At 37.4% G+C, this 27901-nt stretch overlaps 2 protein-coding genes across 2 annotated transcripts; both read left to right on the top strand.

The window, feature by feature from the left end:
* The first annotated feature begins 1739 nt into the window (after positions 1 to 1739).
* LOC108695873 (vomeronasal type-2 receptor 26) lies at positions 1740 to 5130 on the top strand. The gene is made up of 3 exons (XM_018224825.1): positions 1740 to 1868; positions 3098 to 3221; positions 4223 to 5130. The coding sequence occupies exons 1-3, from the start codon at positions 1740 to 1742 to the stop codon at positions 5128 to 5130; spliced, it is 1161 nt and encodes a 386-aa protein (XP_018080314.1).
* A 7585-nt stretch (positions 5131 to 12715) lies between these two features.
* On the top strand, positions 12716 to 26009 carry LOC108695872 (vomeronasal type-2 receptor 26). Its single transcript, XM_041569062.1, has 7 exons — positions 12716 to 12858; positions 13425 to 13701; positions 14466 to 14789; positions 17927 to 18148; positions 18622 to 18745; positions 19042 to 19898; positions 25974 to 26009. The coding sequence occupies exons 1-7, from the start codon at positions 12716 to 12718 to the stop codon at positions 26007 to 26009; spliced, it is 1983 nt and encodes a 660-aa protein (XP_041424996.1).
* The last annotated feature ends 1892 nt before the right edge of the window (positions 26010 to 27901 follow it).

The following is a 27901-nucleotide window of genomic DNA, read 5'->3' as shown; positions in this document are numbered from 1 at the left end:
TACTGTACATGCAGAGCTTGGGAGAGTCTGGATCATTTCAGCATCACTTTCATTTTTTACAGACAGCTTACTTGGTCAATCTCTCAGTCTTCTCAATGGTTCCCTACAGTTTTCAGTACATAGAGAGGAAATTCCTGGGTTCAAAGACTTTCTTATCAACATGAACCCAACCACATTTCCCAATTTCTTTACATCTGTTTTTTGGAATGAAATATTTCATTGTCTTCCCCCAAATGAAAGCACGTATAGGAAAATTGTTGCTCCACTAAATAACTGCACTGGAAAAGAATCATTAAAAAACATTTATACTATTTTCAACGTAAACACTTTCAGAGTAACAAATGCCATTTACAAAGCCGTGTATTGGTTTGCTGCTGCGCTGCATGAAATGCTGTCATCCACACAAACTCCTCGTTATAAGTTAAATCTCAGACATAATTTTCAAGCTCCCATGGTAAATTAATATTTTACTGTTAAAAAACAGTTGATAGATAGATATTTAGAAACAGACATTTAGATTATAGATCTAAAATGTGTAATGCAAAATCTATTCAATGATAGATAATTAATAGGAAAGGATAAAAAGAACATAGATTTTCGATTTCGTTTATGGATCATTAACCATAGACACCTCCAGCAACTTTAAGGGGCAAATTTATCAAGGATCGAATTTCGAAGGGTAAAATACTTCGAAATTCCACCATCGAATTAAAACACTTTGAATTTGAATATCCAAGTCGAAGTATTTACCACCGAGTTTGGCCATCGAACGATCAAAGTAAAATCAATCGAACGATTCGAACGATTTTAGCGTACGATCGAATGATTTTACTTTGATGTGTAAAGACTTAGAAAATGGTTGTAGAAGAACATAGCACTTCGGCAGGTTTAATTTGGCGAAGTATTGAAGTCAAAGTTTGTAAAAGAGACAGTACTTCGATTATCGAATGGTCGAACATTCAAACTATTTTTACTTTGAATTAGAAGTAAATTCGAAGTCGTAGCATCCTATTCGATGGTTGAAGTATCCAAAAAATTACTTAGAATTTCGAATTTTTTTACTTTGAAAATTCCCTCAAATTCACTTCGACCCTTGATAAATCTGCCCCTAACTTTTCCATGTATTTCTTACATCTTTGCACATGATTAAAATGAACAGCACCTGACTTTAGAATAAAGAAGAATAATAGACTAGACTTAAAGCGTTTGAACGGAAAAAAATGGTGAACGATACAATAAAAAAATTAATATCTCTAAAACCGATTTTTTTTTTCAGACAATTACTAATAAAAAAATTTGAAAACCTTTAAAAGTCTGAAATAAAAAAAAAGCTCCAATAGTATCAGTGCAGCTTCCATGGACCTCTATGGCAAGAGCTTTTACTTGGCTCAGTTTTGTATTGGAGTTTCTTTTTCGTTTTTACACGTAATGAATCTCAACGATTCTTGAAATAATGGAAAGCCACATGTTCGGGGCAGTCAATAGGCCCCTAAGTTGTAGCCCTTTACATTGTACTTTTTATATTTGTGCTACTAACATAATCATTTCCATAAAATGTTTTAATATGAATGCCATATTGGTATTTTTCATAATTAACTTTTAGATGTTTTTGCATATTGTAACAATATTTGGTAAAATTTTCCTAGCTTAGCCAGTACCTCAAAAATATTCATCTACAAACAAAAAACAGAAAAGAATTTTATTCTGCAAATGAAGGACCCATAGGACAATTTGATATCATGAATTTGGTGACATCCAATAGACCTATTACCCTTACTCAGGTTGGCAGCTTCTTCCCATTTTCTCCTCCAGGACAACAACTGATAATCAACAAAAGTAATATTAAATGGAATCACAAATTTAAAGAGGTAACATATTCATCCAACCATAGTCCAACTAAAGTAGTTTTTTATTTTTGTAAATGTGTATGTGTGTATAACCTTGCCCTCGCAGACTAATGTACCAAATTGCACATTTTAAAGCACAATCATGGGGCATTTTAGGACATGACCATGGATTTAATTCCTCCCTTAACATGTAAGCCAATCTATTTTTGGCTAAACTCAATTTAACATTGTTGAAAAGTAGAGGACAAAGAGAACCAAAACATTTTTATGTCTCAACTCCTGCAGAATTATCTATTACCACCTATTACCTACTTCAGAGGTACAAGCTACAACAGACCCAAACAGATGTTTTTTATATTCAATTTGGAAATCTGACATGGGGCTAGACTTTTTGTCAATTTCCCAGCTGCCCCTGGTCATCTGACTTGTGCCTGCACTTTAGGAGAGAAATGCTATCTGGCAGGCTGCCGTTTTTCCTTCTCAATGTACAGTAACTGAATGTGTCTCAGTGGGACAGGGGTTTTTACTATTGAGTGCTGTTCTTAGATCTATCAGGCAGCTGTTATCTTGTGTTAGAGAGCTGTTATCTGGTTACCTTCCCATTGTTCTTTTGTTTGGCTGTTGTGGGGGAAAAGGGAGGGGGTGATATCACCCCAACTTGCAGTACAGCAGTAAAGAGTGATTGAAGTTTATCAGAGCACAAGTCACATGACTTGGGGCAGCTGGGAAATTGACAATATGTCTAGCCCCATGTCAGATTTCAAAATTGAATATAAAAAAATCTGTTTGCTCTTTTGAGAAATGGTTTTCAGCGCAGAATTCTGCTGGAGCAGCACTATTAACCAATTCATTTTGAAAAAAAATGTTTTTAGCCATGACAGTATCCCTTTTAGGGGGCTGTAGATTTGTACCCTACAGCACCATTATTAAATATGTTCCAAACTAATGTTAATTTAGAAACGTGCTAAAACAGTATTGAGTTTTAGGATCATAGCGCAAGTGGTGTTTTCTCCAGCACTATTTTTCCATTTTAGGAGCTCTGTCTGTATTCGATTTTCGTTTATAGGCAATGGGAAATGCTCCATGTACCATGAGCCTTTGGCCTGCATTCTTAGCTAGAAAAAACTTTTTTAAACTCAGAAAAAAATGAATTATTGCTAAAGTATTGTTTTCATTATTAACCCTTGTAACCCCTTAGCCTAAAGGGTTTCTATCAGTAGGCTGTAAAACAAAACAGGATTCACTTTTAGATTCCAAAATCCATATGCAGTGAGAGCTGCCCTCCAGGATACAGAAAGGCTCAAAGGAAAGGACAGCCTGCCTGCTGTTTTGACTGTATCTTATGCTCAGGAGATGAGTTTAGCAATGAAACAGGTACAGAAACACCCAACAGAAACTACTGCATTTGTTTTGATAATGTTTTAAAATCATTAACATATAGGGGGTTATTAATCGATGGTTACATTTGTGAGGTTTTTTCTACCTCAACTTAAATGTTTGCTTATTTCTGAAAAAACCCAAACTGCAATTGGGGAAAAAAACTTGAGTACCTTGAATCAAGTTTATAGGCTAAAAACCTCAAATACTCAATTTTATCGAGTTTTCGAGCGCAAATCGTAAAAAGAATAAAATCATGAAGGCAAAAAACATCTTCAAATGGTTAAAGGGACCTCTGCCATTGACTTCTACATGACCTCGATGGTTTTTAGCTGGAGCATTTTTGGATTTTAGCAGATTTGGGGCATGATATATGTTGAAATATTCGACATTTATTATTAAAATAAATTGATTTTTTTTAAAAAACTCAACCTTTAATAAACAACACCCTTGGGGGCAGATGCATCAAGGGTCGAATATTGAGGGTTAATTAACCCTCAATATTCGACTGGGGAATGAAAATCGTTCGACTTCGAATATTCAAAGGATTTTAATCCAGCGATCGAAGGATTTTAATCCAACGATCGAAGGATTATCCTTCGACCAAAAAAAGTTAGCCAAGCCTATGGGGACCTTCCCCATAGGCTAACATTGAGTTCGGTAGCTTTTAGGTGGCGAACTAGGGGGTCGAAGTTTTATTCTTAAAGAGACAGTACTTCGACTATGAAATGGTTGAATAGTCTAACGATTTTTAGTTTGAATCGTACGATTCAAAGTCGAAGGTCGAAGTAGCCCATTCGATGGTCGAAGTAGCCAAAAAAACACTTCGAAATTTGAAGGTTTTTTTTCTTCTATTCCTTCACTCGAACGTAATGAATGGGTCCCATAATGTTGGCACCACAAACATGATATTGTAACCCAAAACAATGAATACATTTTTCATTTCATTATTAAAACTGCACTATATAAAACATGTTTTTTTTTCCTCGTTTTCTCAGATTCCACAAGCTGTATGAAATGCCCTAAAGATATGTGGACAAATAAAATACATGATGGCTGCAGGAAAAGAACACTGGAGTTTCTGTCATATGAAGAGATCATAGGTGGCAGTTTGGCTGCTCTTGCGATTCTGGGATCTCTCCTTCCCTTAATCATACTGTTTATCTTCTTAAAGAATTCTGATACTCCAGTTGTGAAAGCGAATAACCGCAATCTCAGTTACATCCTTTTGGTTTCTCTGTTTTTCTGTTTTCTGTGTGCTTTAATGTTCATTGGTCGTCCCATTACTATAACCTGTATCCTTAGGCAATTTATATTTGGGATCAGTTTTGTCATGTGCATTTCATGTATCTTGGGAAAGACAATGATGGTGGTGATCGCCTTCAACCTCACCCAGCCAAGGAGCAACAGGGGAATGTGGTTGAATTCTGGAGTAACTAACACCCTGGTGCTTGTGTGCACAGCTATACAAGTGATTATATGTGCTGGGTGGCTTGCACACTCTCCTCCTTTTGAATACCAAGACAATAAATCTAAGATGGGCACCATTATTGTGGAATGTAACAAAGGATCGCCAACAGGTTATTCATGTACAATGGGATATATGGGATTTTTATCTGCTTTATGTTTTGTAGTTGCTTATTTGGCAAGAAAGTTGCCAGGCAGCTTCAATGAGGCCAAACTGATCACCTTTAGTATGTTGATATTTGGAGCTGTTTGGATCTCCTTCATCCCAGCCTACCTCAGCACCACAGGGAAGTACATGGTGGCAGTGGAAATATTTGCCATTTTGTCTTCAAGCAGTGGATTATTGGCATGTATATTTTTACCCAAGGTCTACATTATTATTCTGAGACCAGAAATAAATAAGATACGAAGAAATGATCAGTCTTTAATATTATACTGATTGTAGTTTTACTGTACATTTCATTGTCTGTCATATGTGATTATATGTAAGGCCCAAGACTTTATGATATTATGTGCAAAATGTGTTTAATTATATAGGTTTAAGGAATTCAGATCCACTTTATAGGACGTAACCTGTGGAATCAACTTCTAGTTCTTCCTTATCATTTCCAATTCTTGTACTATACCTTTTAATGCTGCTTGGTGGAAAATCACGGACTGTAAACATGAGTTGAACATGACAGGGACATGTGCTGCAAAGACAGAGCTAAATGAATTGCGGGCAAAAACATTTTTGTGTCAGGTTTTTATTTTTGCATTTTGCTACTTCCCTCCTTTAGAAAGTGAGCCCTAATAGAACATTCTTCATATTGCTCCTCAAACAGTCTGCAGTAGAAGTTTGGACAATCAACTGTCAACATTCAATCTGAGTTTCCTGGGATCAAGATATGCTCTTGTAGGACTTCGTATAGGCTTGAAATGAAAAGAAAGGGTCACTGCAACCAACTGAAATAAAGGGTCTCTGTGCACAATTATGCAGATTATCTTTGTGCCAAAAGATGTGTCATGACTTTATAGAAGGTTTAATTTGCTAAATCTATTATTGAGATGCATGACCTTATTCAGATTGGGTCTATGCGACAGCTTCTATTCAGCTTCCATAGTTCTTCAGTTTCACCTCTTTGTTGCTTTCCAGTCTCAAATCCTCTGCTCTGTAAATGAGCACTAAAGGTGCTCTTACAGCAGTGAATTTGTAAATTTATATACTGAATTATGTTTATTTCATAAACAGGTGTCATTAAAGGAATTCATTTTGTACACTTGTATAGGGAAATGCAAGCCCAATTCAGGGCAGAAAGCTAGTGTTTTAGTTTGTAGGTCAAGAAGATTACAAAAATTTGGAGGATTGCAGAATAGCCAGCAGCAATGGCAGAAAGGGCAACTCTATAGCAAGATGGAATTAAATTGGGCTTGATACCAAATCATTGTGGTGTATGCAAAAGCCTGAGGAACAGAAGTATCACAGCTGTGCTCTTATACACGTGTTTGCTAAGGATCTTTAATATGCCTTCAAAGTGAGCCTGACAGTGACAGTCCATGTGCTTAAAGATGCACTAGACTGGGTGCTTAACATTATTTAGATAAGAGGCAGTTAGTGATGTTGGATAAATGTCAAAGTTATAAATGGGGTGAATAATACATATTTGTGTGTTATATTACATATGTGACATTCAAACCCATAATACGAAACTAGATTTCTCCGGGAAAGAGATGTGAAAGAAGAAGAGGAGGAGTACATTTTAGCATCGTTACATTGAAGCACTGCTGTTATCAGTAGTAACCCATTATCATGTAGTTGTGATCAGTTTACATCAAGTTAAATAATCAGTAGTAACCCATTATCAAGTAGTTGTGATCAGTTTACATCAAGTTAAATAATAATTTCATCTGTGCTATGGGAAACTGCACTGGTGATGTTTCTGGTTACCCTGAGTATCACATAACTAAATGGCATTTTAGAGGTAAGAGAAGAACCAATTAAGATAATTTTTAACTTTGACCAAGTGACATAAATTGTCCTTAGACTTTGGCTGGGGTATTCTGCATTGCTGGCTCTGGCATCTTTCTCTGTGAGTACAATGTTGCAAATAAAGTGGAGCACAATGCAAAGTGTAAATGTACTATGTAGTGATGCAGGACACCTAAATATACATTATAAACTGTAGTGTATGATGCACTTGGATTGGTCCATACCATTCCTGAATTTTCTCAACTCACATCAAAAGTGTTCCAGAACAGACATTATAACAGTAACTTTGTTATTTAGAATGTTTAAAAACATGAAAATGATACATAAAATGACTGCCCTAGAAGCCTGTATTATGAAGAGCAGCAGTCAGCAAAAAAGACCATAAAACTAATTTACAAATGCAAGTGCAAAAAGAGATTATGGACACAAAACTGATTGAATATAACTCTAGGAAGGTAAATGTGTCCATATATGCTGTTTAGCACCTTGCCTTGATTGAAAATGCACCCTCAGCCTGCTTTTATGAATTACATACAAGTGCATATATTGAGTCTAGGGAACCTTGAAATTACCTATAGCATGGGCTTGGTGAAAATTTTTAGGGTTCTCCTGGTGGGTTGTATTAAAAGCTACACATGGACTTTGACATGTGAATTAGATACAAATGCCATTATTAATGCTGCATGCTCTATGTGACGTCATTCATGTACACAATTAAGATGTAATTCTGGTAGGAAATGCTGTATTGTATGTAAGAACATGGCGATTTGTGCTGTAATTTTGAATGAACCATCACATGTTGCAAGCAAATAATCTGGATACGCAAGAAAACTAAAGAAGAAATGATTCCCTTTGGGATTAGTGGACTGAACCTTTTTTTATCAGGCATGACAGTCTTTAACCCAAACCTCTTGGGGAAAGTTAATTATAAAAATTTATCCAGTACATTTAGTTTATTTTAACTGTGCTACTATCAACACATTTCAGTAAAAAATTAAGACTTTCTAATTCTTATTATAAACACTTAATAAAAACTCTTCCTCGCACAATGGTATTTGACTGGTAGAACTATTTTACTTGCTGTAATGAGAGCTGTTATATATCATCTGAAAATATACTGGGGCTTTTTTGGAGGATGACATTTTTGCTCTTCATAAATCTTCCTGTAGAGCTCTTCTACTGATTTAAAATTATACTGTACTTGTCACTTCTGGATGACGCTCCATTAAAAATATAATACAGAGCGTTTGCTAAGACCCAGCAACGTAACTAGGGGGGCGGGCCATGGCCCTGGCACCCCCTGCTCCCCCGATAGTTACGCCACTGCTAAGACCACAGAGACCCCTGGCAATGAAAAAAGCTGGGGTGAAAGAATTAAGGAGGATTTTATTATAAATAGGGGGGGGGAAACTTTTTCTAATTATTCCTTACTTGTAAACTGAAACACTAACAATTATTATACAATAATAATAATAATATCATTTATGTTCTACAAGTTTTCGAATCCATAAAAACTCTGTTGCCACTATTCTAGTTTTGAGAACTAGATCCCAGTTTACCATACTTCACTGAAGTCAATGCCTCTGATGTAATTGCAGAAGTTATTCGCTTCGAGAGGTAAGTGGAGGAAGAAAAATTGCATTCTTTTGCCAACTTCTCCAAGCAATGAAGGTTTACCATAATCCTGGCAACCAGACATGGTTTTTATGATGCCTAGCAACATGACGAGGGGGTGGGGCTAGGGTGGAGCTGGGGGTCAATGGGGGCAGATCTAGGGTGGGTCAGAGGTAGACCAAGGAGAATCATTGGAGGCGGGCTGGGTCTTCTGTGAAGTTAATTTACCCTTCTTCTGCAAGTCCAGGCAACTGCCACTGAAGTGAATAAGTGATTCTGGGTGTTTTGCTACCCACCTGCAGAGGACTAAAATGGAAAGATCTGCATACAAAGTGGTCAGGAGGATGACATGGCAATGATACATTTTTAAAATATTTTTATTTCAATATGAGGCATTACCCTACCCTTCCCCAACACTAGCATATAATGGAAGAGCCAAAGAGTTCAGGGTGATAAGGATGAAAAAGAGCCAATAAGAATTCAACTTTGCAACAAATGCTGTAAATGCCTTTTTAAAATTGATGGTGTTCACTTCATTCTACACTAAAAACAAGGCCTAAAAACAAAAACTTGTGGGTTTAAACTCTCATTTTCCCATTAAGTCTGGGGACATACAAATTACTCCTACACAGCCAACATTTATATATTGGGTAGATTTGTAGAAAAATGTTCTTATCATTTGTAATACTAGTGTCAAATTCTACTACTGTGAGGCAGTGAGAGAGTTCATCTGAGTTCACAGAGGGGCAAATTCTCTAAGATGCGAAGTTGTGCCAGGCGCAACTTCGCCGCACTTCGCCGCACTTCGCCAGGCGTAGTTTCGCCAGCGCTTCGCAAATTCACTAAAATCCGAAGTTGCGCACAGGGGTAGCGTAAGGTTGCGGAGTTGCGCTAGCGTTGTTTCGCTATATAAAGCGAAGTTACGCTAGCGAAGGCTAATTTGCATACGGCGCGAAATTCAAATTTCAATGGAGGAACACGTATCTGCACTACAAATGCCTAGAAAACCTTCAAATCTGCAAATAAAAATTTTATTTTGCCCTACACGTCTAGGTAAGTTGCCATGAGTCAGGAAAAGTAGGGGGGAGGAAGGGGAGCCCCAAAAAATTCTCGATCTTTTTCAGCCTATCAGCCATCATGTAGAAAACACGCCAGCGTTTTTTGGGACTTAGAAAAATTTTTGACTTTTTTTGAAAAAATCCCTATCTACACTATTGCGCTTCGCCAGGTCTGAGGTGGCGAAGGAAGTCTAGCGTAAAAGGTAGCGTTCAGTACACTGCGCAAGTTAGTGAATTTGCATAGTTTCGTCGCTAGCGAAGATTCGCCTGGCATAAGGTTGCGAAGTAACACTAACGAAACTACGCCAGCGTTCGTTAGTGAATTTGCGCAGTAGCGAAAATGCCAAACGCTAGCGAATTAACGCTAGCGTTTGGCGCTTCGCGCCTTAGTGAATTTGCCCCAGAGTGTGAAGCATCACTTTATATGACTGCTGAACTGATGCCAAGTCTCAGCCATATCTTCAAAAAATCCTTTAGTGTACAATGCTTTGAAAAGCTTGAGCCTGGCAACTGTGATTGATCTGGAATGGTTGAACAGTGGATATTTTACCAGTATTAATAATTGTTATTTATACTGTCCTTTCAGATACTGTAATTATGGGTCAGCCGGGTGACAAAATCAAATGTTCTTCTTTTCTGTACAGTGTTGTAAGTGATAAGGTACAACCTTATTATATAAACAAGCTAATAAAGAATTTCAAGTGGATGTAAATAGGAATCCAAGCCAGAGTGTAGAATTCTAATGCAATAGTCTTTAGGCTATCATTAATTAAAAACTAGACATTAAGTGCCCCTATCGCTGTTACTATGAGTGCTGATGATGGAGCACTTACAGTATCCATAGCCATACACAACAATCCCAGCATCCAGGAAATATCATTAGCTGGCAGACTGGCACTGAATATAAAACTCAATAAGTCAATAATGACATACTATTGTACATCTCACAACTAGGGTTGCCACCTTTTCTGGAAAAAAATACCGGCCTTCCTATATATTTATCTTTTTTCCCTATTAATAACATTGGGCTCAGACATCATTTTTACCGGCCAGGCCAGTAAAATACCGGCCAGATGGCAACCCTACTCACATCTATCATTTAATTGCAGAAACTAGATAACTAGCAGAACTAGACAAATTTGAAACATACAGGCATTTTAACTGGAAACTAGGCACCCTTGCCTGTCTCAAAGAAAATGTTGCATTTATGTGGTCACAATCTCATTTTAAATATCTAGGGGTTCTGGTTCCTAAAAACTTGATAGAAACATACCTCCTTAACCTTTCTTGCAACAGTTCAGTAAAGATCTTGATAACTGGAACAAGCTGAACCTTTCCTGGTTTGGTATAGCAAATGTAATCAAAATGAATATATTCCTCAGACTGTTTTACACGCCATATGATGCCAAGTTCCTTATTCTTTCTATGTAGACACCTGGGGGCTGAAAATTTAGTAGGATCTCCAGGCTATACGATGTCTGCTCTTTGCTCCCTGTATGTACCTTACTCTGCCTGCCCTATGCTCCCTGTGTGTGCTATATTTTGCATGTCTTACTCTGCCTGTGTGTGCCATACTCTGTCTGCCCCATGCTACCTGTGTGTGCCATACTCTGCCTGCCCCATGCTCCCTGGGTGTGTAGTACTCTGCCTGTCCTATGCTCGCTGGGTGTGCCGTACTCTGCCTTTGTGTACCATACTCTGCTTTCCCTATGCTCCCTGTGTGTGCCATACTCTGCTTGTCCTAAACTTCCTTACCTTTTTTCACATATGAGTGATGAGTGAAATCCCTGCAGTGAGCACCAACCATTTGTTTTTTGGTGTGCTACCACAATTAGTATGGATATGGTCTTGTGGTAACATGGGTGTGGTTTCAAGTGGGTGTGGTTTAAAAACAGGGAGTGGTCAATACTGGCTTCCACTATTGGCCTTCCGCCATGTAGGCCAGAAAAATTCCGGCCCTCTGTACCACAGAAGTTGGACAGCACTGATCTAGACAAAGGCACATCAGCTTCAACATTTACAGAAAAGTGAGTCTACATTAATAACAGAGAAGATCTCCGATAAGATTCACAAAAACCATTCTCGGGCAAAGTGATGGTAGGGAAGTTGAAAAACTGTTTCAGAAAATGTGCCCAGAAAAGAGAGCTTCTAGGCATAGTATTGAGAAACAAACAACACAATTGACACAAAACCACTGTAGCACACAATCTATGCATTCACACAAAGTGGTACAAAAATTATTTTCAAATACCATATGCATTATTCCAACCCAAAGTCTACGGTGGTTTAACATTGAGTCTGCCTTCACAGTGTTCAAAGTATTTAATCTGACACAGTTCTTATTATCCCAGTTCATGCTCCACAGGAAACATTAACATTGTTCCCAGTCTCACTCAAGGCATGCTTCACAATATAGGAGTGCATTTTTTGTGCATCCTGGGGGTTTTAATATTCCATGAAATTACAGTTCCTTTTCCTAAATTCCAACTCTGGCTAATGGAAGTCCTTAACATGAAATAAACCAGTGTTAGGGAGACGACTGTTTCTTGATTTATAAAACATTTTTGTAAATCAATACTATACAATACTATTCTTTGTATTATGTATTAAATACAAAGAAACACTAAGGCTGAAATACTGGCCATCATGTTCATCCTTTCACTAGTATAATTTGTATTATTTATTAGCTGACAAGATCAATGTCAAAACTCACATAAGAAGTGTTGTTAAAGCAGCATCAAATGTCGCATGTTCTTCCACTCAATATTTTTACCTCTAAGTCTCTTTAGACAGAGTGAACATGAATAAGCCTAACCAATTATTATTTATTTGAAGATCATCTTATTTGAACTAGGTCTACAGAGAGTATCAAAAATAAGACATTTGAAACAAAAACCATATTATAAAAACCCACACATTGTTTCATTGCCTGTTCATGATGCGGAGCTGTACAACTGACTATACTGTAGTTTGCAGAATATGATCATCAACACAATATTCAGGTCTCATTTGGGTAAAACTAAAGGCAGATAACAAAACATTATTTTGCGATTTTTTTGCATAAATCATGAAAGGCAAACTATTACTAATAACAATATGATTGACTTTCATGCCATGAAAATATTTTCTACAAAACAAACTGTTATATTGTTTTCAATGAAAATATAAGTATTTCGTGCTTATTATGTTAATGCTTTTAGCTGCTGAAAAAAAAACATTTTATCAGTTCTTTTTATGTCTTATCTATGAAGCTGAAAATGCTTGAATCAAATTGTATGATGCAATTGAGATCTCAGTCCATCACAGGTGAAAATACCATGATTTCATTGGTGTTACTGGTGACAATTTCAATATATTTTGTTGGTGTCAATGGGAACATAGAAATGTGTCTGCTGAAAGGCACAACGCTGCAAAGCTCCTTCAAAGATGGTGATGTTATTTTGGGAGCTGTAATGTCACTGTATAATTTTCCACAGTCAAACAACCCAAGCTTCAAAGAAAAACCTCTTCCGTACATATGTTTTGGGTAAGCAGTTTTATACAGGAGATTGGGAGGGTTAATAAGCATGGTGAGAATTCTCCTGTCCCTTTGTTTTTGAAAAAAGTTATTCATTGTACTATAATTTCATTAATTAAAAGGTACATTTTGTGCTTTTTAGGGTAATGGCACACTTATTTTTGGTCTCCCCTGCATTTTTTTCCGCTCTTTGGGATGAGGGGAAATGCTAGATATCACCCATTGGAATCTCTGGGCGTCTTTTTTTGCGGCAAAACTTGACAAAAAATTTCACTCATCACTACTCCTGATATGTGTGATATGCAGCACCATTTCTGCCCCCGCATCGCTAGTGCAGTGAGCGCAGAGACTAATTTCCGTGTTTAAAAATGGAAATTCGTCACTTAAAGTTACCGGAGGCAGCTTTTTGCCACCCCCTTTTTGCCATAACTTGCCTCTCCATGCCGCCTGAGGGAAGGTTCTCGCTCATCAATCAAGGACTGATCTGAATAGATATTTGTTTTCATCAAATTGTAATTTATACAGTATATAAAATGTTGTGCAGGCACCTATTTATTTGTTTTATTATATTTTAGAGCATTTGTGCGATACTACAGACATATCCTTGTAATTATCTTTGCTGTAGAGGAAATTAACAAAAATCCTGTTCTTCTCCCAAATATTACATTGGGCTATGAGATCTATGACTCGTGTGACTATGTCTCGAATGCAGTGGAAGCCACTTTAAAATTGTTCTCTGGGAGACAGGATCATGTTCCAGGCTACAGATGTACAACCAAAGGGCCCCTGGCTGGATTTATTGGGCTGCCGTATAGCATGGCAGAACTTACCCAGATCTATAGCTACCCACATGTAAGTACAGAACAGTATTCAAAAAGAATGTACAAACTTCAATGTGTGAACAGTGAAGAAATATTGATGTATTCATTTATTAAATTCAGTAGTTTAATTTATCAGATTTATCAGACTGCTGCTATTGGCATGACTAGGAGTTAAGTCTATGGTATATAACATTTTTCATGCTCGTATAAAATGGTTGTGATGAAAAATGCTGGAGGCTCCAGTATAACATTTTGTACAGGACCACACCTTTTCTGATTTGAATGCCCATTTTCCTATTCATTTATCAACCCATGTCCTCCTTACACCTGCTTATGGGATCTGAACTTCCTCGCTTCATACAGTAGTTTTTTCTTTCAGTGAAATTCTCCCTTCATTTACTGCTGTGGATAGGAATTGTGCAACAATTTTTCAGTGCAATGCATATTTCTTTGTAAATGAGCCCTCATGTGCAATATTATATTGCTGCATAAGGTTTATAGATGTATCAGAATCAGCATTAGCTCACACAGGCCTCATTCCAGGCTCAACATGCAATGCTCCAAATAAAAATAACTGCCTGACCAGTTGGTTAATTAATGCTTATGGGAAGCTCCCGTGTTTACTGAGGCACCATAAACAGGGGATTTAATCAAGTACAGTATTTGTCCAAGTGAGCACTATATTACTAATAACCACCTGCTCTCCAGTGTCTTTATTCAGAGTATCTTTTATTGCTAGAACATTTATGAATAATTTGTTCAATTTTAACCATTAACTATCTTTTATGTCCTTAGATTAGTTATGGAGACCAAAATCCAGTTTTAGATGATAAAACATTATTCCCATCTTTCTTCCGGGTTGTACCTAATGACCGTTCCCTGTACGATGGCTTTGTACAGCTCCTCCATTACTTTGGCTGGACATGGGTCGGACTTGTTGCATCGGATGAGGAAAATAATTTGAGAACAAGTCAGGAGCTAAGGGCAGTGTTACATGAAAGTGGCATATGCATTGCTTACTTTGCAGTTGTTTCAACAAAATATGTTATAACCTATGTGCATGTCTCGAAAGTCATAGAGGAATCCAAAGCCAGTGTGGTTATAACATTTTGTACCCACGTCAGTTTTTTAAATTTGATTTACTCAGTTTCTAAAGGTCCACAACGTGGTAGAGTCTGGATAATACCAGCATCATTTTCATTTTTCACAGACACGTTATCATCAGCTTTGAGTGTTCTCAATGGTTCCATCCAGTTCTCAGTGCACAGAGAGCAAATTCCTGGGTTTCAAGACTTTCTGTACAGCATCAATCCAACCACATGTCCCAGCTATTTTACTTCTGGTTTTTGGAATAATTTATTTCTGTGTCCACCCCCAGATAAAGCTACATATAGGCAATTAGTTAAGCCAAATAATTGCACTGGAAATGAGTCATTAAAAAGCTTTGATATTATTTATGAAATAAAGAGTTTTAGAGTAACGTATGCTGTTTACAGAGCTGTGTATTCATTTGCTACCGCACTGCATAAAATACTGTTGCCCATGCAACTTTCTGGTTACCAGTTAAATCTAATGAAAACTTTTCAGCCTACAATGGTACATTTCTGTTTATTGATTACTGGTAGATGTACTGTAGATATGTAGAAATAGATTAGATACATATATGTCTATCAAGTTCAGGTTCCAATTTTGGCTCTCAGGAAGGTGAAAAAAGACTACAGTGGGGAGAGGGAGAATACATTCTTTACTGGCCTTATTATGGTAATCATTCCTTTGATTTATGGCTCTTACTAGTGATGTGTTGGTCCCTGACCCGCACCCGACCCTAACCCGCCCTGCTACAACCCGCGCCCGCCCCCACCCGTGCTTCCGCGGTCCTTTTATAGACCCGCGACAACCCGCCCCGCCGATGACGTCACAATGACGTCACAAAAGGGCCGGTGCGAGCAGACGCAAGACTATAAAACCGGAACCCGGAAGTCGGATGCCACCCGCGAGGAGCAGTGCGAGGTCGACCCGAACCAGCCCGACCCGCGGGTCCGGTGGGTATCGGGTCGGCCCGCACATCACTAGCTCTTACACACAGGTGTTCTTTTATGCATTTAAAGTCCTTTTGAGACGAAATTAAAAAGTTTTACGTTTGCTCCAAAAGTTTATGCCACTTTCAAACAGGTGCTAAAGGTTCACAATGCGCAATAAAGATTTGCAATGCAGTTAAAGATAATGAATAATATTGCAATACGACATGTGACTTTTTATTCACAAATTTGTTCTTTTGTGAATTGTGTTACATTTCCCGCAATGTGTGTTTTTATGCATTTAGCATTGGATTCTAAATGCATAAAAAAGCCTGTGTGTAAAAGTCCTTTTTATGAACCCCTCTTTCATGGTGAAATCTAATCAATGAAATACAAGATATACAAATAAATAGAATGATGTAACATCTTATCTAATATAGCTAACTGAATAAGACCAAAATATGTTAATTTAGGGTTGATTGCTATTGGTTATGGGACTAGTAAATAAGTGTTTTGATAGTAAAAGTGCCTTTCTTAGTAAATATGATGGCTGTTTAATAGAAGCAATTGCCATATAATTTTTTTGTTTGAGTTTCACAGCTATTTGAAGTCTAAGGGGGTTATTTATCAAAGTCCAAATTTATCTCAATATTTTCTTCTACAAACTCGATCAAATCCACTCTGGATTTTTATGCTTATTTATTATTACATTTTCCCGAAAAAGTGCTTTGCAGGAAAAAATCTGATTTTCACGATTTTTTCAGATTTTTCATCTGATTTTTAAGATTTTTTTTTTTAGCCTGAAAACATCGGGATATTGCACGAAACCCAGCGCACATCAAAAAATCATTGGGAGTTCCCCACTGACTTATATGCAACCCCGACAGGTCTGAGATGCTGGATTTTCCAGCCTTGTGGTTTAATAAATTCTGAAAAATTTGTGATCTTTTAAAAGTGCAATTTTATAAAAAAAAATCATTAATTTTTTCGAGATTTTTGCATTTGGAGTTTAGTAAATAACCCCCTATATGTGGGGAATCGTCACCTGGTATCACATTTCAATACATACTTTTTACCTTGGTGGCATATATGAAAGACTTGTATCCTAGAATAGAAAACATTAGTTAGGATTACGTACACTCAGCTTTAAAAGGATTAATTAACCTATAAGTAGAGACCAAAATAGGTCCCCATGCTCTTTAGGGTGGATCTTCCTGATCTATTTCCTACTGTAGAAACTAACACTTAATATGAGGTGCATAGCTAATTTTGAACAAATTAGTAGTTTGTGAAGATCATTCCCGGAATGAATTTGGATGCCTTTAAAAAAAAGGTGAAGGACCACTAATTTAAAGGAATGCCATACAATTACATTTTTCTTACAGAAAGGTGTACAAACAATACTTGTTCTGAGGTTTTATAATATCTCTAGGCAAGGGTATAAGAAAGATTAATATGGAGAATTCCATCTTCAGCTGTTACCAACTGGACATGCCCTCATTGGACAGATGTGATCATCCCACTCTCAGCCAGCCAGTAAACAACCCCCCCCCCACTGGCATTTGGTAAAGTTATTATTACACTATAGGACTGCTACAGAAGGTGATAAGGAAGGCAGTGGACAGATAATGGCAGAGTAAGGCCTATACCTTCAAATGTGACCAGTAAATGCTACCTGCTGATTGGTTGCTATATGTGATAGGAAGTGTAGCACACTTTGCTCCTGATATTGCGTAACCCCCCCTTATAAAAGCAAAGCATTGTGGATGGCACTGGCAATGAAATGTCCAGCCCAGTGTGCCAGCCTTGTAGAATCTGTATGTACAGGTTCAGGGTTGGACAGGGGCTTCTAGGGGGGCGGTGACAGAGGTAGGGGAGCCCAGAGGGGGTGGGGGCCCTGTTTGCCGAAGCCCCGTTGGACCTCCAGTCCGATGCTGTACAGGTGTCTGGTGCTTCTGCTAAGGGCAGTGTGTTGTCAGGCAACACATGATTCTGTTGGTTTTTAATATTCCCCTTTGACAAATTCATTGGGGTAATTAAGAAAGCTGAAGGTGTAGACACTTGTAAAAGTCCCTTACATTCTAATCTAAAGCTTTAACTAACAAAGTTGTTTCATGACAATACATTTCCCATAGAAAGCATACATGAGACTATGAATGCCATATTTGTACTTTCAACAATGTATATTCAGCTGTATTTCCACATTGTAACAATATTGTATATCTGTTTGTAATATAGCTGAGCCAATACCTCAAAAATATTCATCTCCAAACTAAATCAGGAGAAAAATTGTATTCTGCAAATGAAGGACCTATAGGACAATATGATATTATGAACTTGGTGATATCCAGGGGAACTGATACCCTTAGTCAGATCGGCAGCTTCTTCCCATTCGCCCCTGCAAGGCAGAAACTGATAATCAACCAAAGTGATATCAAATGGAATCACAAATTTAAACAGGTAACATATTTAATTGATAGAAGAGGTGTCTCTTCAAAACCACAGCAACTGAAATGTAGATCACTGTGACTGTGACCCTAATTCTCAGCTGAGCCTTCAGTGGTCATGTCTGGGGGAAAAGTGTTATTGTGAACTGTAACTTTCAGGATGCACCAGTTTAAAGAATGAAAAAAACGAGTCAGTAGGTCCTTACCATGAACGGAAGGTTTACTGAACAAACAAAAGGTACTTCCTTTAAACAATACTCAAGGAGGCAATAGATTAGTGTAGAGACAAAATATACTCACACACTCAGGTGTGCTAGAGATGGATAACTCAGGAAGAACACCACAGTGAAACTGATCCCCTTCAGTGGAAGCCCCATTCTAACTATCGTGCCTACTATTTCTCCTTGGTGGAGCATGTATGTAAAATTGGTATAATATTAGAACTGAACTTAATTCTAATCAATGCTTCTATTTATTTTCTTTTAGGCACCAAAATCCATATGCAGCGAGAGCTGCCCTCCAGGATACAGAAAGGCTCAAAGGAAGGGACAGCCTGTCTGCTGCTTTGACTGTATCTTATGCTCAGAAGATGAGTTTACCAATGAAACGGGTAAGCACAATGAGAAATACTGAATTTGCGTTTCATAGTTTACCTTAACATGTAATATAGACACAATCAGAATCTTGTAATCCTAAATAATCCCTATCAAGAATTTTACTTCCATTATTAAAATTCACTCAAACCATATTTACTGTAAGGTCTAAAGAGGAAATCCAGAGAGCTGGATGGCACTCAATACAAACCATTTTTTACTGGCACTTTTCTTTTTATTGTAGGTTACATTTTATTTGTTATTGTAGGTTACATTTTCTTTTTTATTGTTAATGCTTTGTTTAATTTTTCAGATTCTGCAAACTGCATGAAATGCCCTGAAGATATGTGGGCAAATAAAATGCATGACGGCTGCTCGAATAGAACACTGGAGTTTTTGTCATATGAAGAGATCTTGGGTGGCACTTTGGCTGCTCTTTCTATTCTGGCATCTTTCTTTCCCCTAATCATCCTGTTTATCTTCTTGAAGTATTCTGAAACTCCAGTTGTGAAAGCAAATAACCGCAATCTCAGTTACATCCTTTTGGTTTCCCTGTTTTTCTGTTTTCTCTGTGCTTTAATGTTTATTGGTCGTCCCATTACTATAACCTGTATCCTCAGGCAGTTTATATTTGGGATCAGTTTTGTCATGTGCATTTCATGTGTTTTGGGAAAGACAATGATGGTGGTGATCGCCTTCAACCTCACCAAGCCAAAGAGTAGTGGGCAGATATGGTTGAATTCTGGAGTAACTAACACCCTGGTGCTTGTGTGCACAGCTATACAAGTGATTATATGTGCTGGGTGGCTTGCACATTCTCCTCCTTTTGAATACCAAGACAATAAATCTAAGATGGGCACCATTATTGTGGAATGTAACAAGGGATCACCTTTTGTTTATTCATGCACAATGGGATATATGGGATTTTTAGCTTCTTTGTGCTTTGTAGTTGCTTATTTGGCCAGAAAGTTGCCAGGCAGTTTCAATGAGGCCAAACTGATCACCTTTAGTATGTTGATATTTGGAGCTGTTTGGATCTCCTTCATCCCAGCCTACCTCAGCACCACAGGGAAGTACATGGTGGCAGTGGAAGTGTTTGCTATTTTAGCTTCTAGCAGTGGATTAGTGGCATGTCTATTTTTGCCAAAGGCCTACATTATTATTCTGAGACCAGAATTGAATACGATAGAAATAAAAAACACAAACAAATAATGACCAATCATATTATCATATAATTCAGCTGTTAATTATATTGTCTATCTAAAATAATTCTGTATAAATGATCCATTGTTTCAAAATTAAAAATGAAGAGTGCAATGTATTTGTTTAGTCTTGTAAATTTAGTAAGGTGTCCACTATCTCTTTCTTGGTATCACTTTTGAATATTGATTAGTTGGGAAAAAATGGAGGTTTGTTGAAACACTTTCCATCTCCCTCAATTTAGTAATTACGCCTAAATGAACCTTTCTGCAAATTGTTCCTCAAACACTCTGCAGTACAAGTTAGGAAAATCCATTTGCATATGACAATTTGATCTTACTGGCTTTTTATTAAAAATGTTATCATTGAAATTGGAGGCACTATAAAAACTGGACCTATGAGACATGTTATGTTTTAGTAGCTGAGGATGAGTAGAGTATAACAGTGCTTTATTAGCAGGCTCATGCAGGCATTACACAACAGTAAGCAACTCTAATACCACAAGCTGTATGCACAGTATGCACAGTATAAGTCTTGAGCACAGTGACATCTACAGGCCATTTGTATAAACACCACATATTCCTCCTATAGTAGGAAAGCATTTGGACAACTACAATAAACAACAACAATTAAATAGTATGCATTTTAAAACAATATTATACATTCTTGACATCACAAAGTCCTTGGTCCATGCAGATAGTTTTCTGATTATCTCAGGACGCCTTTTAGGTTCACTTTCTTCAGGCCTATTGCAGTTGACATCAGGAGTAGGAAAATGTCCTTCATCAAATGGAGCTTCTCCAAATCACATCTAACAGGAGCAAGATGACTTGCATTCCTTAAGCGTCCATCAACAGTTCATATGTGTATGGTCCTCGCTGGCGTCTCACTTCAAGTGGTGTAGTAAATTTAGATGGAAGTTTGATGTCTGCAAGATGTAACTTAGTGCACATTTGTCTGCCATGTAATAATTCAGCTGGAGATGATTGGGTTGTTGCATGACACATTGCTCTGTAGTTATGTAGGAACTCTGTTGTAAATACTTTCCAAGATTTCCCAGTAAGGGCAAGGCCAGACGTGGCGTTTTTGCAGCGTTTTTATGTTGCGTTTTTAAAAAGAACAGCCAGGCATAAATACGCCACTGAAACCACATGCGACCGTCAACATGCGTTTTTCAAACGTTTTTCAGCACGCAGGATTCTTTTCCCAACATGCACTTCTCATTGTTTTTATTGTTCTCATTGAGAATTTGGATGCCATATTTAAAATATGCTGTGTATTTACGCAAAGTGTGGTTTCAAACGTGCAGATCCCATAGAGTCTATTGATTTGGTAGTTTCTTGACGTATTGGCGTTTCTGCTAAAAAACACCAATACTGGCGTCCTGTGGCGGATTTCAGCTTGCAAGCGCCCTGTGTGAATTGCCATAGTGCGTTTTCCATTCGTTTCAGTGGTAGTGCAGTTTATGCGTATTTAAGCCTGGCTGTTCTTTTTTAAAAACGCAACGCAAAAACGCCACGTCTGGCCTTGCCCTAAGATATTCTGTCTGTAGTTCTTCTTTCAGACTTCTGTTGAATCGATCGATTTCTCCATTTGCTTGTCGGTAATACACTGAAGATTTCCTATGCACAATATTCCTCTCTCTCAGAAAGGATTCAAACTCAGATGAGACAAACTGTGGTCCGTTATCTGAAATTGTACAGTCACTGGCAAGCAACCAAGCACAGGGATTGAATCCTTTAAGTAACTGACCAGTTTCAGGGCAGGTGCAACAAGCGGATCTTTTGCAAAGTATTTCAAGAAAATATCCTTTGGTAGTATAGAAACAGCTGAACCTGTATCAAGAATCAGGTTAATGGAGTGTCCCTTGTCAGCAGACACAGTATTGACACTGACAGTGCATATAAACTTGTCTGGAATAAATGTACCAGCTTTATCCACACTTAATACTGTGACATTTGTAGTAGTGACTTCATGAACATCTTTAGCAGAACTACGGCAGATCTTAGCAAAATGCCTTACCTTTTTGCATTTGCGGCACCGTACAGCTTTTGCAGGACATGTAACATAATTTGCAGTGTGTTGTCTTGAGCCGCAGCGAAAGCAGTATTTTTTATTTGTATTTGCTGCTCTGTTTTGCAGTGTAGGTGAATCCCTTTCCTTAGCAATGTATTTTGCCTGTGACTGTGCATTATTAGGCCACAGTGCTGAATTCACAGTCTGTACATTCCCAGCAGTTCCCTGACTGAGAGTTTTGGCCTCTGCCACTGCTGTTTCAATTTGGCTAGCAACTGTAATAGCCTTTGCAAGGGTCAAATCCTGCTCTAGGAGCAGTTTCTCTCTAATGCGAGGTGAGTTTGTTTTTTTCCACTATTTGGTCTCTTAGCATTTCATCTGTTAGATTCCCAAACTCACAGGTAACAACCAGCTCTCTCAAAGCTGCTACAAATTGTTCTGTGGATGCTGTCCATGTTGGCGGAATATATATCTTTCAGCCACCACATTTACTCTTGGCACAAAAAAGTTTTTTATAACAGTAAGTGCAGTTTCATAAGTCTCATTAGGTAATGGTGATGTATAGAATATACGCTGTCCCTCTGCTCCCAGGCAGTGAATAAGTAAAGCATGCTTTCTAGCAGCAGAAATCTCCCCTTGGTCAGCAGCAATAATGTAATTTTCAAACATACGGATCCAAGCAGTAAAAGGTATGGTAGGTTCACCAGGGTGTGGGAGAAAAGGTGCAGGCTGCTGCAGAGGTAGAAGAGACATCTTGTCACCAATTTGTTATGTTTTGGTAGCCGAGGATGAGTAGAGTATAACAGTGCTTTATTAGAAGAGACTCATGCAGCCATTACACAATAGTAAGCAACTCTAATACCACAAGCTGTATAGAAAGTATGCACAGTATAAGTCTTGAGCACAGTGACATCTACAGGTCATTTGTATAAACACCACAGGACAGTTCTGAGTTTGAGCTACTTCTGTGTTTTCTTCCCTTGGGTTTTTTACTAAAACTCACCATAACAAATGTTTCAGCCCTATACGCTATCATTTACTAGAAAAAAAAGATAATTTTTGCAATAAACATGCATGTTGTTCTTCTACATCTTTGAGCTAAGCACAATTGGGCCTGCTTAGTCCATATAATAAATCGTGCAAAAGTTTGTCAATCAACACCATGGAAATCTTAAGCTACCTATACTGTGAATAAATAAAAATTCCAGGGTTCCCGTTGCAGGCTGCATCGCTACAATTTCATATATAAGGAGGAGCTGGTCTAGATGTTGTGACCCTGGACAAGTCACTTAATTTCCTGAAGTCCCAGCATACTATAATGACTGCCTTGCTTATTGTAGTGTGTTTTAAGTCATATAGAAAAAAAATAAATATATAAAAAAAAATTCTCTTCCAAACTAAAGAATAACATGCAAGTGTTATTTTGAAGCGGAGCACTAGAAATTACTCCATCTTGGCTCAGCTTAGCTCAAATTTGTCTTTTTCAGATAAAAATGCACAGCACAATTGTGTGTGTTTTAACTTAAATTTTGGATAAAATGCTGCTTTATGGTTTTGTAAATAAGCCCTCTGGAGTTTAACAAGTTGTGTCTAAAACAATGCAACACTGCAGAACATGTGAAGTTAAAGAAAATAGCTGCAGGATTGTAAGTGGATCCATATAGAGTAGCTATGCAGTGTAGTGCAATCTGTATAACTACGTATAAGAAATTCATTCATTGAGAGAATTGCAGAAGACAACACTTCGGGGCCCATTCATTAAGTTCGAGTGAAGGAATAGAAGAAAAAAAACTTAGAATTTCGAAGTGTTTTTTTGGCTACTTCGACCATCGAATGGGCAACTTCGACCTTCGACTACGACTTCGACTTCGAATCGAACAATTCAAACTAAAAATCGTTCAACTTTTCGACCATTCGATAGTCGAAGTACTGTCTCTTTAAGAAAAAACGTCGACCCCCTAGTTCACCACCTAAAAGCTACCGAACTCAATGTTAGCCTATGGGGAAGGTCCCCATAGGCTAGGCTAAGTTTTTTTGGTCGAACGATAATCCTTTGATCGTTTAAAATCCTTCGAATCGTTCGATTCAAAGGATTTAATCGTTCGATTGAGCGATTATTCCTTCGATCGTCCGATCGAAGTATTTGCGCAAAATCCTTCGACTTCGAAATTCGAAGTCGAAGGATTTCCATTCCCCAGTCGGATATCGAGGGTTAATTAACCCTCGATATTCGACCCTTGATGAATTTGCCCCTTCAAATCCATTAAAGGGATGCTTCACCTTTAAGTATGTAATAGAATGGCCAAAAGCAATTTTTCAATTGATCTTCATTATTCATTACATTTTTTTTTGCCTTTTTCTTCTGACTAATTCCAGCTTTCAAAAGGGGGGTCACAAGTCACTGACCACATTTATCAAACACATGCTCTGTGAAGCTAAAATTTATTGTTATTGCTAATTTTTAATACCCATCTTTTTATTAATTTCCTCTCCTATTCATATTTCAGTCTCTAATTTAAATCAATGCATATTTGCTAGGCTAATTCAGACCCTGGCAACCAGATTGCTGACACTGGAAACTGGAGACCTTCTGAATAAAAAGCGAAATAACTCAAAACCAAATAATAAAAAAATTCAGAAAATCTCAGAATATCACCCTCTACATTATACTAAATGTAAAGTCAAAGGTGAACAACCCCTTTAATATTGCATATGATGGAATTTATCAGAAAACAAATGACTGACTGAACCAACCTTACTGCCCAAAATGTGAAATGTTGTATGTTATACAGTATATGGCAAAATATAGCCAAATATATTTCAACATTATAAGACGTTATAACTAAACAAATATATAATCTGAATTAAACTCCAAACTGACTATATGTTTGTAACTTTGGTGAAGGGAAGTTAATTTACTGTAAAAGAAATGCAAAAATGTTAAAGAAATGGTCAACCGCATCACAGTTTGTCCTTAAAGAGTTAGCAATAAGCCTGCTTTGATGGCTGGTCAGTGCAAAGGGTGCTGTTTAATATGTATTTTATGTCCTAAGTAATATTCTTTTAAATATTTTTTTTAATAACAGATTTCATCATGATTTATAATCTTTACTCTTAAAGAGTATTATAAATAAATGCTCAAGCATTGGATTTGCACTAGTGCAGAAGAGCAGTAGACACTAAAAACTATATATTGCAAAGCAAATAATCTAGACAAAGCCTTTATGCAAGGTTATAATTAACAGCCCCAAAACGTACTTTAAAAGGACAACATCAAATATGTTTGTAAATTTTCAGCATCCATACGTCCACCATCATGGTAATTCATAATGTCACTTCCCTAGGCCCAAAGCCTAGTCCTCCCTGCTGTTGAGATCCCTGAGACAGATGGGGCATTGTTACAAACTTTTATACATCTATTCTGCATTTATTTGGGCCATTGATTACCTCTTCAAGGAAAAATGTACCCCCCCCCCCCGTTGGACATGAGTTTGTTCAGTTGGGTTTAGTAGAAAAGAAGTATAAACACTATCTAAACTTCCAAAAATAAATGAAAAAAAAAATTTTCTTTACAGAGACAGTCCTGTTTCCACAGATTGAAAGGAAACCATTATACACTGATGAATCATTTCCCAACGTCCCTGAGGCTCAAAGTATAATATAATAATATAGCAAACCCTTCCTCGTCTTGTTCCTTTGTGAAGTGATGGATTCTGGGACTTGAAGTCCTTCTGGACGGTGGATTTTTTGGAAAGCAGTGGGATTTGCTGGGAGCTACCTAAGCAAATGGCATTTTCAGGGTTATTAACACTATGGTATCAATGCCAAGATAGTTATTACCTTCTTATATATGTCCATAATCCCTGGGGTGATGAAATCTGAATAAGTTCACTATGTTGGTTTTTTATAATTAATTAGAACAATGATGATTTTTTAAAAATTAAATCCAAGTAAAAGTTATGTTTCCTCGCTACTTTAGTTATGGTTCCTGGTAGAATGAAAAACAGTAGTGTCCAAATAAAAAGGGTTTCGGGTGACCATTCTGAAGGAAAAAGAGTCTTTTGATGTGGGTCTACAGAAATACCCAACTGCATCAAGACGGAATTATCTAAATCATTTTCTGTTTTGATCTGTATATAAAGCCCCTGTCCCAGTAAAGACCATAAAATAGAGTTTATATAGTTTATATTTCCACGTGGTCATTACGGCAGAAATGTGATGAAACGGAGAGATTCTACAAGACTTCTCTCGGGCTTCTGCTTTTCTCTGGAACTCTCTGCCTTGAGCTGTCAGACTTTCTCCTTCTTTCCAAACTTTCAAACGCTCCTTAAAGACCCACCTGTTTAAAGAATCTTATTCAATGTACCTTAGTTAATCAATCATTGCTGTATCATAAATCACAAAATAGTTTCTAAAATCCTAATGTCTCAAACCTTTAGTTTCTAAACTCTCATGTGTAGGGCCCTCTAATCCTCTGTAAACCTGTGTTTGTTATTCACTATTTATTCCCTGTTTGTTATAACTATGGTAAAGCACTGCGGAACTTGTCGGCACTATATAAATAAATGATGACGATGATGATAATGATGATGAAAAGTCATGAACAAGATTCAATTTGAGGAGAAGAAACTTCTCGAAATTCAGTTCTTCAATAGAGTTTTCATGTGATATGTGATAAAACGTGGACTAATAACTCCCTTGGTCCACATTTATAGAAATACTTCTTTGTCTCTGAATGCATTTTATTTTAAAAGTTTAACCTAAAACAGTTGGCTCTGAAGCCAGATAGGTGGGTTGTTGGCAGAATTCTACAGGAATCAGGGAAGAGAAGTAAAAGTAGAAAACATGACTGTGAATGACATAAAGATTTTCTTTTTTAGGCAAGAGAGTACATGGTATTTTGAAACTCTAGAAAAGAGGTAATTTAATAACTGATACTTATCACTTGTTTGTCAATATATTGCAATATATTTAAGTTGGCCAACTACGTCAAAGTCATCCCATATCTGGCCAGTCCTACACTCAAATTGCATCTGATTCATTAAGAATTCTATTGCTTCATTAGACATTTTACACAGGGACTAAGTTTTACCTGAAACTCACTTGCTGCTTTCAAAGTAAAACTCCCGAACTTGGTTGTCCTTGGTTGGCCACCAGTGGGATCACATGACTATAACTGGGAAGGGTGGCCAGCTTAAATATATTGCAATATATGGACAAACAATCCCTGTTTTGTAAGACATTTTTTAGTAGCTGTAGGCACAAAATGTCTCAATGTCTTAAATACAGTATATTGATAATGGGTTGAGTGCAGAGGACTCTTGTATTTGTCTAAACACTAGTATGACATGAACATCTAATGGAGTTGCACACTAGCATTGTATCTACTAAACTGGCCATACCAAACATTTAAAAAAACCATATTTGTTAGGCCCACCCTATGACTATGGCTTGCTTACTATTGTTTCAGATAGCTTGCCTTCACAATGTTCATGTAAATATGCTCACATGATGTTCAAAGTATCTTATCTGGCAAGGCCCTCATTATCTAAGTTGATGCTCAACAGGAAACAGAAGGCTACAAGGCTGGTTCTACTGAACTCTTCTTTCATTTAAGGTATGCTTCACAGTATATGAGCTCCATTTATGTGCTCCCTGGGTGTTTGATAATCCTTTGAGATCATATAACCTTTGCCTAATCTTCAACTCTGGCTAGGGTGTCCTAAAAGATGAAAACCATCTTTGCAATAAATACTTTTATTTTTTGTTTTGTGAATTAAATACAGTGAGACTACAGAGATGGCAAAACTGTCCACAAAGTTCAGTCCTTCATTGACATGTGTTTTTATAGTTGACCAGGTCAGAACTAGTCTAGAATCTAACTAGAATCTGACAAAAGAACTGGACAACTTTAATAAATAGTGAGTAAATAGTGAGTAGGGTTAACAAGTATTTCA

Source organism: Xenopus laevis, chromosome 7L (assembly GCF_017654675.1).
Source record: "Xenopus laevis strain J_2021 chromosome 7L, Xenopus_laevis_v10.1, whole genome shotgun sequence".
NCBI classification, from domain to species: domain Eukaryota; kingdom Metazoa; phylum Chordata; class Amphibia; order Anura; family Pipidae; genus Xenopus; species Xenopus laevis.
Note: the sequence above shows the minus strand (reverse complement) of the source record. Positions and strands in the feature narration are given on the sequence as shown.